The sequence below is a fragment of the Haematobia irritans genome, chromosome 5 (genome assembly GCF_050003625.1).
Source record: "Haematobia irritans isolate KBUSLIRL chromosome 5, ASM5000362v1, whole genome shotgun sequence".
Lineage (NCBI taxonomy): Eukaryota > Metazoa > Arthropoda > Insecta > Diptera > Muscidae > Haematobia > Haematobia irritans.
In genome coordinates, this window is record NC_134401.1 from 14835572 (window position 1) to 14851513 (window position 15942).

Genomic DNA, 15942 nt, shown 5'->3' on the forward strand with positions numbered 1-15942 from the left:
TTGTTTTGGAGTTTGAAATGCTTTCCCTTTATAAGCATTTCAAAACGAGTCGTTTTTCCCCACAAAAAAAAAAAATCAAGTTCAAAACACAAGTTTTCCTCAAAAACACTTCAATTTTAGAATATGAACGTCCCTAAGTTGGAAGATGTTCTGACTAAACATACCCTTTTCAAAATATATGTCAAATTATTGAAATAAATTACATAGAATAAACGAATAAACAAAGGCTTTGAAGAACAAAGGGATGTTAAAAAAACTTCATATGTTAGTTTGTGAAGCAACTTTTGTTATTGTGAAAAAATGGAAAAAAAAGAATTTCGTGTTTTGATAAAATACTGTTTTCTGAAGGAAAAAAATACGGTGGAAGCAAAAACTTGGCTTGATAATGAGTTTCCGGACTCTGTACCAGGAAAATCAACAATAATTGATTGGTATGCAAAATTCAAGCGTGGTGAAATGAGCACGGAGGACGGTGAACGCAGTGGACACCCGAAAGAAGTGGTTACCGACGAAAACATTAAAAAAATCCACAAAATGATTTTGAATGACCGTAAAATGAAGTTGATCGAGATAGCAGAGGCCTTAAAGATATCAAAGGAACGTGTTGGTCATATCATTCATCAATATTTGGATATGCGGAAGCTCTGTGCAAAATGGGTGCCGCGCGAGCTCACATTTGACAAAAAACAACACCGTGTTGATGATTCCGAGCGGTGTTTGCAGCTGTTAACCCGTAATACACCCGAGTTTTTCCGTCGATATGTGACAATGGATGAAGCATGGCTCCATCACTACACTTCTGAGTCCAATCGACAGTCGGCTGAGTGGACAGCGACCGGTAAACCGTCTCCGAAGCGTGGAAAGACTCAAAAGTCCGCTGGAATAATTTTTATCGATTATCTTTAGAAGGGAAAACCCATCAACAGTGACTATTATATGGCGTTATTGGAGTGAAATCGCGGCAAAAAGCCCCATATGAAGAAGAAAAAAGTGTTGTTCCACCAAGACAACGCACCGTGCCACAAGTCATTGAGAACGATGGCAAAAATGCATGAATTGGGCTTCGAATTGCTTACCCACCCACCGTATTCTCCAGATCTGGCCCCCAGCGACTTTTCTTGTTGTCAGACCTCAAAAGGATGCTCGCAGGGAAAAAATTTGGCTGCAATGAAGAGGTGATCGGCGAAACTGAGGCCTATTTTGAGGCAAAACCGAATACTACCGAGTACTACCACAATGGTATCAAAAAAATGGAAGGTCGTTATAATCGTTGTATCGCTCTTGAAGAGAACTATGTTGAATAATAAAAACGAATTTTGACAAAAAAATGTGTTTTTCTTTGTTAGACCGGGGACTTATCAGCCAACCTGTTGTAAAATTTTTCCTTTGCGGTCGCGGCAGTTATTTGAACAAACGTTGCATATATTTGAATTTAGAGTAAATGGGTATTTCTAGTTACCATGGTAACTGTCAACGTAAGACTTCTCAACTCGGTGTGAACGGTGAAATGTTTTGCAAAAACGAATGAGGAAATCCAGAGTGTGGTAACATAGCATAAGTCGATTTTTTGTCGAAATTCGTTTGGTCGAAAAGTCCTTTCTCGACTTTTGTATTCCTCTGTAAGTCGAGTCATTATTCAAGTTTTATCAAACCGAAAATTCACTTTTGTTTTAATTTTCTTTGAAAATTAATTTTTTTTTATCAAATTTTCTATAAATATCCATTTATTTCAAATTTTGTATGAAATTTAAAAAGTATCATTTTTTATGAAAATCCAATTTTCTACAAAATTATTTTTTCATTAAAGTTTCTATCAAAAATCATTTTTTTTTGTTAAAATTTTCTATGAATTCGATTTACATCCTACTTACTATAAAAGTTAAATTTTTATTAAATTTTTTTGAAAATTTGATTTTTCTTGTCTTTTCTAATAAAAATACGATGATAGTTTTATGTGTAATTGATCCTATTTATATTTCAATGAAAATTCAATTTTTCTAGAATATTATTGTTTTCTAATAGTTTTCTGTGAAAATTCGATTTTTCTTTAAATTTTAAAGAAAAATTCGATTTTAGTCAAATTTTGTATAATTTTTCGAAAATTAGATTTTTCTTGTCTTTTCTAAAAAAAAATACGATGATAGTTTTATGTGTAATTGATCCTATTTATTTTATTTACTATAAAAGTTCAATTTTTATTACTTTTTTTAATTTGATTTTTCTTGTCTTTTCTAATAAAAATACGATGATAGTTTTATGTGTTATTGATCCTATTTATATTTCAATGAAAATTCAATTTTTCTAGAATAATATTGTTTTCTAATAGTTTTCTGAGAAAATTCGATTTTTCTTTAAATTTTAAATAAAAATTCGATTTTAGTCAAATTTTCTATAAAAATTAGACTTTCTTCAAATCTTCTATGAGCCACCGTGGTGCAATGGTTAGCATGCCCGCCTTGCATACACAAGGTCGTGGGTTCGATTGCTGCTTCGACCGAACACCAAAAATTTTTTCAGTGTTGAATTATTCCACCTCAGTAATGCTGGTGGCATTTCTGAGTGTTTCAAAGCTTCTCTAAGTAGTTTCACTGCAATATGGAACGCCGTCCGGACTCGGCTATAAAAAGGAGGTCCCTTGTCATTGAGCTTAACATGGAATTGAGCAGCACTTAGTGATAAGAGAGAAGTTCACCAATGTGGTATCACAATGGACTGAATAGTCTAAGTGAGCCGATACATCGAGCTGCCACCTTCCTATTATAAAATTTCAATTATTATAAATTTTTTTATTAAAATTAGATTTTTCTTATCTTTGATATTAAAAATGCGTTGATAGTTTTGAGTGAAATTTATCCCATTTAAATTTCGATGAAAATTAAATTTTTCTTTAAATTTTAAATAAAAATTCGATTTTAGTCAAATTTTCTATAAAAATTAGATTTTCATCAAATTTTCTATAAAAATTTAAGTTTCTTCGAAATTTTTTATAACATTAGATTTTCCTCGAAATTGTCAAAGAAAATACGATTTTCATCAATGTTTCTATCAAAACTCAAATTTTAATAAAATTTTCCATCATAAATGAAAATTCATCAAATTTTCTATGAAAATTCTACTTTCATGAAAATTTGTATGAAAATTCTATTTTCTTTGTATTTAAAAAATTTAAAAAATACGAATAATTTTTTTTACATATAATCACATTTATATGGTATATATGGTAATGAAAATTCATTTTTTCTAAAATATTTCTTTAAAAATTTGACAGTTTTGGAATTTTTGTGTGAAAAATCATTTTTCCCAAGATCTTATGAATATTCTATTTTCATAAGATTTTAATAAGCTATTCGATTTGCTTGATTTATGTAGAAAAACTTTGTCAGATCTATTTCATCCTATGAATAACTCAGCCAAACACACTAGCTACTAAAATAAAAATATAAATCAAATATTTTTCTTGCAATTACAAGCTTCCAAATTACTTTATATAAAATTACCAATAATAACTCATAACTAAGCCCATGATACATGGAAATATATTCAAATTACTTGACCTCATAGTGCAGTTGTAAACCACCCATATCATTAGTACAACAAATATTGGTAATAGGTAAACAATGGTCAAATATCCAAACAATACGTATTACCAATTACCACACATTAACACATACCTCCATCTCCCATAAAGCAGAGTTCATACATTTAGATATTTCCAAAGGATAGGAAAAAAATGATAGATGATGTCTTCTAAGCGGAATAATAAGAAAAGACCATTAAGATAAATAACTGCCCCTTTGGGGCACGCATACCCAACCCTCCCTCCTCCGCACTTAGAAAAGGCCTAAATCAAAATCTAAAACAGCCAAAGTACACATATCCAAATAAGCTATTTCTCCTGTTTGTTTTTTTTTCTTTGGTGGAATTATTTTTGGAAATAATTACCCCGATAATATTTGAATGATTGGGTTTGGGACATAATTGTTATGTTTTTCTCCTCCAGCCTAATGTTGTCTTTTATTATGAGGCCATGAATTATATATCGATAATAATGATGAGCAAACAAAACATAGAAAACTAACTCCTTAGGAGCTTATAAAAAGTCCTGTAAAAGGGGATGATATCAAGGTAGCCGGTAAATGAGCCATCCTTTTGTTTGATGTTCCTAATGGTATGTGTATGTGTGTGGGTTATTGCCAAATTGTTTTTGGAAATATAACATATGTTGTCACCCACCCCCTAACCCACCGTTGAAGAACATTATACCTTAAAAGGATGACACACATCCTCATGTCGGTCAACATCCTTTTTAACACTTAACCCTATAGGTCGACACCTGAACATGTGACCATAATTAGGGGTTAAATGGCAACATGCGCCAAGTCGTTCGTTTATGGCTTGTATTCGATGAGTGTGCCTTTCCGGTTTAAGGGTTTGGAATGGGAATTGGCCTTTAACAAAACACAAGGACAAATATCACCCATAAGTTCTGTGACAAAACACCTGTTAATTTTTAGGTAATTTTTATGATTGCAGTCTCTGGCCAGAAATCATTATTTCATAGAGCAAGTTGCAGAGATGAAATTAAATCAGGTTTCCAAATACAAATTATTAAAACTCGATCATCGACATATTTTCTATGAAAATTCGATTTTCACAAATTTTTAATGAAAATTCAATTTTCTTCGAAATATTCTATGAAAATTCGATTAGCACAAAGTTTCCCATGTAAACTCGATTTCCTTCAATATTTTCTATAAAGATTCGATGTTTATCAAAATATTTTATGAAATATCGATTTTCTAGTAAATGTATATGAAAATTCGATGTCCATCAAATTTTCTATGAAAATTCCATCTTCACCATATTTTTATATGAAAATTCGATTTTCTTCGGAGTATTCTATGAAAATTCGATTAGCACGAAGTTTTCCATGTAAACTCGATTTCCTTCAATATTTTCATAGATAATTTAATTTTATTAATTTTTAATTTAATTTCCTTCGAAATTTTCTGTAAAAGTTCGAGTTTCATCAAATTTTTCTATGAAAATTCGATTTTCACTATGAAAACTCGAATTTCTTTAAAGTTTTCTTTAAAAAATTTGCTATAAAAATTAAATTTTCATCACATTTTCTATGAAAATTTCTGAGAATATTCGATTTTTATCAAATTTTCTACGAAAATTAGATTTTTTCGAAATTTTTATGAAAATGCGATTTTCACCAAATTTTCTTTGAAAATTCGATTTTTCCAAAATTTTAAATGACAATTCGATTTTCATAAAATTTTCTATGAAATTTTGTTTTTGTGCGAAATATTTTATGAAAATTCGATTTTCATAAAATTTTCTATGAAATTTTGTTTTTGTGCGAAATATTTTATGAAAATTCGATTTTCATCAAATTTGCTACGAAAATTCAATTTTCACCAAATTGTCTATGAAAATTTGATTTTCATCAGATTTTCTATGAAAATCCGATTTTCATCAGATTTTCTATGAAAATTCGATTTTCTTGGAAATATTCTATGAAAATTCGATTTTCACAAATTTTTAATGAAAATTCAATTTTCTTCGAAATATGCTATGAAAATTCGATTAGCACGAAGTTTCCCATGTAAACTTGATTTCCTTCAATATTTTCATGGAAAATTTAATTTTATTAATTTCTAATTTAATTTCCTTCGACATTTTCTGTAAAAATTCGAATTTCATCAAATTTTCTATAAAAATTCGATTTTCACTAAATTTTCTATGAATATTCGATTTTTATAAAATGGTCTATGAAAACTCGAATTTCTTTAAAATTTTCTTTAAAAAATTTGCTATTTCTGAGAAAATTCAATTTTTATGAAATTTTCTATGAAAATTAGATTTTTTCGAAATTTTTATGAAAATGCGATTTTCACCAAATTTTCTTTGAAAATTCGATTTTTCCGAAATTTTAGATGACAATTCGATTTTCATAAAATTTTCTATGATTTTTTGTTTTTGTGCGAAATATTTTATGAAAATTCGATTTTCATTAAATTTGCTATCAAATTCAATTTTCTCCAAATTTTATATGAAAATTTCTATGAAAATCCGATTTTCATCACATTTTCTATGAAAATTCGATTTTCTTGGAAATATTCTATGAAAATTCGATTTTCATCAAATTTTCTATGAAAATTCGATTTTCACCAAATTTTTTATGAAAATTCAATTTTCTTCGAAATATTTTATGAAAATTCGATTATCACGAAATTTTCTACATAGAAAATTTTACATAAACTCTATTTTTTTAAAAATGTTGATGGAAAATTTGATTTTATCAATTTTCTATTTAATTTCCTTCAATAATTTCAGTAAAAACTCGAGTTTCATCAAATTTTTTTATGAAAGTTCGATTTTCATTAAATTTTCTAAGAATATTCGATTTTTATAAAATTTTCTATAAAAATTTGATTTTTTCGGAACTCTTTTAACAATTCAATATTTTTGAATTTTTTATCAATTTTGATAAAAGTTCCTATTAGAATTCGATTTTCATCAAATTTTCTATGAAAGTTCGGTTTTCATAAAATTTTCTATGAAAATTCGATTTTCTTGGAAATATTCTATGAAAATTTGATGTTCGTCAAATTTTCTATAAAAATTAGATTTTCTTCGAAATATTCTATGAAAATTCGATTATCACAAAATTTTCTATGTAATCTCGATTTCCATCGAATTTTTCAAATTCGAAAATTCGATTTTCTTCGGAACATTCTTTAAAAATTAGATTTTTTTTAATTTCTATGAAAATTCGATTTTTTTGAAATTGTCTATAAAAATTCGATTTTTTCGAAATTTTCTATGCAAATTAATTTTTTTCGAATTTTTTTTTATAAGAATTCGATTTTGATAAAAGTTTCTATTAAGATTTGATTTTCATCACATTTACTATGAAAATTCAATTTTCATCAAATTTGCTATGAAAATTCGATTTTCTGTGAAAATTGGATTTTTATCATTAAATTTTCTATGAAAATTGGATTTTTATCAAATTTTCTATGAAAGTTGGATTTTTATCAAATTTTCTATGAAAGTTGAATTTTTATCAAATTTTTTATCAAAATATAATTTTCATCAAATATTCAATAAAATTCGATTTCCGTCAAAATTTCTATAAAAATTCGATTTTCATCACAATTTCTATAAAAATTAAATTTTCATCAAATTTTTTATAAAAAAATATTTCCTTCATGTTTTAAGAAAATTCAATTCACATTTTCTGTGAAAATTCGATTTTTATTTAATATTCGATTGTCATCAAATTTGAACATTTTCTTCGAAATTTTCTATGAAAATTCGATGTTTTTTGGAATTTTTCTATGAAGATTTGAGTTTTTAAATTTTTCAATAAAAATTCCATTTCCACCAAAGTTTCGATTCGAGCATCATTTTCTATGATTTTCTACAATTTTCTTCAAAATTTTCAGTGAAAATGTATTTTTTAAGTATTCCATGGAATCTAAATTTCTTTCAAATTTTCCATTATCAAACTTTTTAAAAAAATCTACTTATCTTCACTAAAAGCTTGATCTTCCTCAGGCGATTTTTTATGAAAATTAGATTTTCCTTAAACGTCTAAAGTAAAATATATGCCCGTTTTGCTATGAAATTGTTAATGGTTAACCGCAAGTCCTTTATTTCAAATGCATGTTTGTGTAATATTTAGTCAATTAATGTTTACTAGCCTTCATCAAACAACTCAATTATTCTGTGGCTGTGACGATTACATGAATTTGGTCTTTTCTGGAAGGATACTACAAAGTAAGCATAATTTAGAAAATGGTTGTGGTCATTGCCATTAAGATCTAATCACACATGGGACTACTCGATGTTGTACTTAAGTTCATACAACTGATGTTTTGCATATCCTTTAAATGTTCCCAGGCAATGTTAAATTGACGCACGGTACGTGCCTGGCCAAGTTTTGCAAAGGGTCCTAATGTTCTATAGCCCTGATAGAGATAGCGTATAAATCCAGCCGATGTAAGATCTTTAATGGCCGCCTTGACTTGTGAGATAAGGTCGCCACAGGCAAAAGATCTGAATGGATTGAATTAGAAGAAGAAATTCATTCGGGAGTGTATACTTAATCCATACTTACTCTTTTGCCAACATTGCCACTATATCAGCCTCTTGTAGACCCTTTGCGTATTTGGGATGATCTTGAAAGAGGCGTATTACGTCCAATATATACAAAGGCAAATGCAAATGATAAACGTTCGTTCTCAGGCCAGCAGTTGAGGGTTCTATATCGCGTATATTATTCATGGTTTATAACGATCGAATGAATTTTGAAAAATTTGTTAAAGCGCAGAATTAATGCAACGGATAGTAATTGATAGGATGTCTGTATGTGTTTGTATTATTTTTATTATTTTTTTTTTATTTTTAATAAAATGACATAATACGAAAATGTTAGCTTTCTTTGATTCAAAAGTACAGGGTATCACACAGTAATGGTAGACATTAAATGCAGTGTATTAGCTGATAAATGGGTAGAATTCGTGGTGCTTCATAAATTGTCTATAGATAAATAAAAAAAATTGACAAAATTTTCTATAGAAATAATATTTTGACAAAATTTTTTATGGAAATAAAATTTTGACAAAATTTTCTATAAAAATAAAATATTGCCAAAATTTTCTATAGAAACAAAATTTTGACCAAAGTTTTCTATAGAAATAAAATCTTGGCAAAAAAATTCCATAGAAATACAATTTTGACAAAATTTTCTATAGAAATAAAATTTGAACAAAATTTTCTATAGAAATAAAATTTTCTATATAAATACAATTTTGACAAAAATGTTTTGATGACAAAATTTTCTATAGAAATAAAATTTGAACAAAATTTTCTATAGACGTATGGTATTGCAAATGGGCCATATCGGTCCACTTTTACGTATAGCCCCCATATAAACGGTCCCCCAGATTTGGCTTGCGCAGCCTCTAAGAGTAGCATATATCATCCGATCTGGCTGAAATTTGGTATATGGTGTAAGTGTATGGTCTCTAATAAACATGCAAAAATTGGTCGATATTGGTCCATAATTACATATAGCCCCCATATAAACCGATCCTCAGATTTGACCTCCGGAGCCTCTTAGAGGAGCACAATTCATCCGATCCGGTTGAAATTTTGTACGTGGTGTGAGTATATGGTCTCTAACAACCATGCAAAAATTGGTCCATATCAGTCCATAATTATATATAGCCTCCATATAAACCGATCCCCAGATTTGTCCTCCGGAGCCTCTTGGAGGAGCAAAATTCAACCGATCCGGTTGAAATTTGGAACGTGGTGTTAGTATGTGGTCTCTAACAAACACGCAAAAATTGGTCCATATCGGTCCATAATTATATATAGCCCCCATATAAATCGATCCCCAGATTTGACCTCCGGAACCTCTTGGAGGAGCAAAATTCATCCGATTCGGTTGAAATTTGGTACGTGGTGTTAGTATATGGTCTCTAACAACCATGGAAAAATGGGTCCATATCGGTCCAAATTTTATTTCTATAGAAATTTTTATTTCTATAGAAAATGTTTTCAAAATTTTAATTCTATAGAGAATGTTGTCAAAATTTAAATTCTATAGAAAATTTTGTCAAAATTTTATTTCTATAGAAATTTTTTTTTCAAAATTTTATTTCTGTAGAAAATTTTGTCAAAATTTTATTTCTATAGCAATTTTTGTCAAAATTTTATTTCTATAAACAATTTTGTCAAAATTTTAATTCTATAGAAAATTTTGTCCAAATTTTACTTCTATAGAAAAATGTTGTCAATTTTTTTTGTCAAAATGTTATTTCTATAGAAACTTTTGTCAAAATTTTATTTCTATAAAAAATTTTGTCAAACTTAATTATATACGTATTTAATCGGCCTTTTTAGTTTAATATACAGCACGTATGGAACAACTTGCAATTTAGAAGACGGTGTTAGAAAATTTTAAGATACCTTGCCATCGGCAAGTGTTACTGCAATCCAAGTAATTCGATTGTGGATGACAGTCTTCAGCAGAAGTTTCTACACAATCCATGGTGGAGGGTACATATGCTTCGGACTGGCTGAACTTACGGCCGTATATACTTGTTTTAAACAAATTTTGTCTAAAAATTTATGAAAAGTCAATTCAAGCTTTTATTAGATTGATTTTCATTCCCAACTATACCTGGCTCTATTGCATCCCAAAGCCATCCAAATATGATATAATTTACAAATATTATGGGAACCCAACACACCTGTTTCAAAAGGTTAAATGACAAAATAGTCTCTCCGGAAAAAAATGTCAACACTAATTGCACTATGTTATCCATTAGGTTACAATCCATTAACAACAAACGGAAGGATTCACCGGAAATGGTGAATCCTTTCGTTAAAGTGACATCAACTTACATTGTAGATATTCCTCATGGTTAAACTACAATAGTCATATGGAAGGAAGTGACATCAACTTACATTGTAGATATTCCTCATGGTTAAACTACAATAGTCATATAGAAGGATATACATCTCTCCCCTTTGCATGTCACAAGCTGGTAAGTTATAATTTGTCATATATGAAAATTTCATAATAAATGCGTAAATTTATTATTTTATTGTAACTTAAAATACCAAGTAATCACTTATGGCAGATATTATGAAGGAAAATACTGAACTAAGTTTTAGTAATGTAGACATGAATAAAACACATTTTGCGAAAAGGGTTAAAAGGGTGGAGAAAAAGTTTGAAACATGCAAATCACTCATGTAGGATGGAAAATTGATTGAATAAGAAAAAGTTTTACTAATAGTTATGGATGTTTTAGTAATATGTAATATGAAGATATAGGAGACTCCAGAATGCTCAAAAAGTTAAATTGGGAGGACGGTTTATATGAATGTACAATGTGACTTATTTGTATTGCAATAACTTTCAGGTTGCTATCACATTTAATAAACAGCTCGCCTGACAGCTGACAGATTTTTCCAGTGACAGTTCATTTTATTGTTTACTAGCTTACAAAGGCAATTTTATTTTTTGCATTCAGAAATAAAGTTATTCGTGATAGAATGCAAGCGTGATAGTATGATTGAGCCCAAAGATTATATATTCAGGAAGATAGGAAATTAGCTACTGAGGAGATCGAACCATTTACCAGATTAGTTTAATACTCGAACCAAACACGTATACGACAAGTATTGACATAGCATTAAAATGCAAATAGAAAGAAATTAAGTGCACGAAATAAATTTCCATAAAGGGGAATATGTAATTTTTTTTTTGTTGTTGCCTAAAATTTAACATTGTTTCATTAAGAAAATTAATTTTTTCATTTAAAAAATAAAAACGAAAAACAACTAGAAGATTACAAACATGTATTGAACTAACATGGTAAATGCAACATTTGGTATGACGCAAGCCAATTTCCTATCTTCCTCAAGTTTATAATCTTTGATTGAGCCCACCAGAATTTAAATGTTAATAAATCTTTTGCTTGGAAATATCCAATCCCTCTTCATATATATAGCTAGCTCTTTGGCCATTAAAGGCAGGACAGTAACAAAGTTAGTGTTCCAATGTCTCATCATCCTCAAAATACGTCGTACATGCACCGTTCTCTGCTGCTCCTGTTCAGAGCAGATGTGCTCTCAATTCTAGGTACCAGGTCATTATTCCCATATCTATAGTAGCTGACAGGCACCTAGAATTGATTGCATAGATATGCAGTTAACTCTTTGCCCCTGGGAGCCACCGTGGTGCAATTGTTAGCATGCCCGCCTTGCATACACAGGGTCGTGGGTTCGAACCCAATTTCTACCAACCACCAAAAATTTTTTCAGCGGTGGATTATCACTCCTCAGTAATGCTGGTGACATTTCTGAATGTTTCAAAGCTTCTCTAAGTGGTTTCACTACAATGTGGAACGCCGTTCGGACTCGGCTATAAAAAGGAGGTCCCTTGTCATTGAGCTTAACATAGAATCGGGCAGCACTCAGTGATAAGAGAGAAGTTCACCACTATGGTATCACAATGGACTGAATAGTCTAAGTGAGCCTGAAATATCTGGCTGTCAATATCCCAGCAAAAAAAGCGTCGCCAAAAAAGTAATGAAAATGTTCTTTTTGGATCCGGAAGTGGTGCAATATTGACGCAGAAGCGATAAATTTAACATGGGCTTGTCATAGGACGGAAGTTCTCCATTTCAAGAGCCGTTGCACTGAATTTGCATCACTTCTTTAGGTGTGATCCGAATTCAATGTTTTGGATGTAAATTAAAAAATTCTGTGATGTTTTGTCAAATAAATAACTTTTATAATTTTGAATGGATTCTAACGCTTGTCAGTAACGTTTGACCTCAAATATTTTCAAAAGATCACTATTTTTTCAGATTGGATTTAGAATTTTTTTCGTCAAAATTTAAATGATTTGTACCATTTTATGAATTCTTACTCTGTTTTTAACCTATTTGAAACCAAAAATGTTAAAATTACTCATTGAAAGTATGAAAAAAACCAAGTTATAAAAAATTGAATTAAAAGAACTTCTAGGGTAGTTAAAATAAAGAATATCATTGGGAGTGTATCTTCTGGAAGTGCTTTGTGCCTTTGGAAGAACTTCCAAATTTTTTTGCTGGGATACCTAATCTAACCTAAATCTTTGCCCCGTAAAGGCATGACAGTGACAAAGGTAGTATTCCTCATGCACCATCCTCTGATGCTCCTATTCGGAACACAAGTGCTCTCTATTGTAGATGCCCGGACCATCCTACTCTCCGTGAGTAGTTCTCCAGACTTTTTCTTTTATCGTCCTTCCAACTGTAGCATTAGTCGATATCACTTTATGTGTCTCCTATACTCGGCCCGCGCTATCTCTAAGGGCTTTGCGTTCTCAACGTTCACTTCCTTTTGTGTTTTATTCCTGGCACACATACGATGCCGATGCTGCCGTATTTCGAGTATTCGTTGATCATGCATTTGCATTCCAATACGCTTCGCGATCGAACCGTAATGTCTGCCATTGCCTTCCGGCAGTCTGTGAAAATGTTCACGTTATTTTCGATCCAATTAACATATTCCGTTATGGCACGCACCACATCTGCCTGCTGCAATGTTCTGTGGTAATCAGAATAGGACGTCGGTGTCTAGCCCTCCACATATACGCCCAGTACCGTCCTCTCATCCATCTTCGATGTAACAGTTATTTCGCTTTGGTATCTGTTCTGGGATTCCATACCCCCAGGTCCATCTTACTAGTGTCAGAATGTTACACTCGGCAGCGTTGACCATCTCAGTTATAATTTTAGGAAAATCGTATGAATTTTTTTTATATGTGCATGTTCTATATCTACAGACAAAATCAATTATATTTAAAATTTTAGTGCAATAATTCCGATTTTCATTCCGATACTTATTTCCCTAAATAAAGGAATTTAATTTTGATGATAAATTTATTCCCGGATGAATAAACTTATAATTCCCGCATTGCTAAAATATATAAAAACTATTTTATTTAATATTCAGAATTTTTCTGTTAGCCAACTGTGCGACGCGTGCTTTTTGTTTATCAACATATCAGGTATTAAGAACCATTCTTAAAAACTTTGATGATTGATCGATTAATAGATCGAATATTTGTATCGTTGGCTCCTAGGTGTTTGGACACATTTCCATTTTTGTTTGAAATACTCCAGAGATAATAGGTAAACACATAACTTGCCATTAATTAAATTGACCGGACAGTGATTACATTGATAAGAAATTTGTTTATATTTGGCAAAGTGTGTCCGGCACAAAATAACAAGATTTTAAATTGATACCCAAATTAGGTTTGTTTTCGGCACGTGTAAAGAATTCGCCAAACATCATAACAAATGTGAGTGGAAAATTTTAGAAGAGGCTTAATAATCTAGTTAAAAAAAATTGTATTTTTTTCTAATAGTAATTTTAAATTTTCTATGGCGATACATCACTTTTAAAGACTATGGATATAAATGTTAATCTAAGGCTATTTCTTTTATACCCTCCACCATAGGATGGGGGGTATATTAACTTTGTCATTCCGTTTGTAACACATCGAAATATTGCTCTAAGACCCCATAAAGTATATATATTCTGGGTCGTGGTGAAATTCTGAGTCGATCTGAGCATGTCCATCCGATCCGGCTGAAATTTGGTACATGGTGTTAGTATATGGTCTGTAACAACCATGCAAAAATTGGTCCATATCGGTCCATAATTATATATAGCCCCCATATAAACCGATCCCCCGATTTGGCTTGCGGGGCCTCTAAGAGAACCAAATTTCATCCGATCCGGCTGAAATTTGGTACATGGTGTTAGTATATGGTCTCTAACAACCATGCAAAAATTGGTCCACATCGGTCCATAATTATATATAGCCCCCATATAAACCGATCACCAGATTTGACCTCCGGAGCCTCTTGGAAGACCAAAATTCATCTGATTCAGTTGAAATTTGATACGTGGTGTTAATATATGGCCTCAAACTCTCATGCAAAAAATGGTCGAAATCGGTCCATAATTATTTATAGGCCCCATATAAACCGATCCCCAGATTTGACTTCCAGAGCCCCTTGGAAGAGCAAAATTCTTCCCATTCGATTGAAATTTGGTACGTGATGTTAGTATATGGCATCCAACAACCATGCAGGAATTGGTTCCTATCAGCCCATAATTATATATAGCTCCCATATAAACCGATCCCCAGATTTGATCTCCGGTGCCTTTTGGAGAAGCAAAATTCATCCGATCTGCTTGAAATTTGGTATGTGGTGATCTATATGATATTTAACAACCATTCCAAAAGTGGTCCATATCAGTCCATAATCATATATATCCCCATATAAACCGAACCCGATATTTGGTTTTGGAGCCTCTTGGAGGAGCAAATTTCATCCGAGTGAGTTGAAATTTGGTACATTGTGCTAGTATATGGTCGTTAAGAACCATGCCTAACTAGGTCCATATCGGTCTATATTTATATATATATATATCCCTCAGATAAATCGATTTCCAATCACACAAAAATTGGTCCATATCAAGTTCTTAATTGTATATAGCCCCCATATAAGCGACCCCCATATTTCAATTCTGGCTCTCTACGTACCGTGCAAAAAGTCCATATCGACTCGTAATTATTTGTAGACTTAACTATACATAAATTTTTTGTCTAATATATACCACGCATGGGCTAACTCACAATTTAGAAAACGATGTTAAGAAGTTTTAAGATACCACAACCCAAGTATTTCGATTGTGGATGACAGTCTTTCGTAGAAGTTTCTACGCAATCCATGGTGGAGGGTACATAAGATTCGGCCTGGCCGAACTTACGGCCGTATATACTTGTTTGGTTTAGATAAACGACGAGACGACGCCGCTACATTTACAAATATTGGCAGAAAATCGTATTTCACACAAAATTCACACGACTGCCCAATTTGGCAGATGCCATTCCGATGGACTTTTCTTCTTGGATTATTTTAGAGAGCATGGAAAAGACTAATACATTACAATGATTTTTTGTATTTTTTTCTTTATTATACCCTGCTCCACACTGTGGAACAGGGTATTATAAGTTAGGGCATATGTTTTGAATTAAAAAATGGTTGAATCCATTATTTTTATAACCTGCGCCACACTGTGGAACAGGGTATTATAAGTTAGTGCATATGTTTGCAACACCCAGAAGGAGACGAGATAGACACATTGTGTCTTTGGCAAAAATGCTCAGGGTGGGCTCCTGAGTCGATATAGCCATGTCCGTCTGTCCGTGAACATATTTTTGTAATCAAAGTCTAGGTCGCAGTTTTAGCCCAATCGACTTCAAATTTGTCACAAGTATGTGTTTTGGCTCAGAATAGATCCCTATTGATTTTGGAAGAAATCGGTTCAGATTTAGAT

The 15942-nt window shown here is 31.3% G+C and overlaps 1 protein-coding gene across 1 annotated transcript; it reads right to left on the minus strand.

Moving 5' to 3' along the window:
* Positions 1-7629: 7629 nt before the first annotated feature.
* LOC142239020 (uncharacterized) lies at positions 7630-8457 on the minus strand. The gene is made up of 2 exons (XM_075310788.1): positions 8135-8457; positions 7630-8073 (listed from the first exon to the last, which is right to left on the minus strand). The coding sequence occupies exons 1-2, from the start codon at positions 8299-8301 to the stop codon at positions 7839-7841; spliced, it is 402 nt and encodes a 133-aa protein (XP_075166903.1). The 5' UTR covers positions 8302-8457; the 3' UTR covers positions 7630-7838.
* Between the last annotated feature and the right edge of the window lie 7485 nt (positions 8458-15942).

Excerpts from the sequence above, each read along its gene's own strand:
- LOC142239020 (XM_075310788.1), bottom strand. The coding sequence starts at position 8,301 with ATGAATAATATACGCGATATAGAACCCTCAACTGCTGGCCTGAGAACG. Across the intron at positions 8,074-8,134 it reads GTGGCAATGTTGGCAAAAGA|ATCTTTTGCCTGTGGCGACC; the intron begins GTAAGTATGGAT and ends CAATCCATTCAG.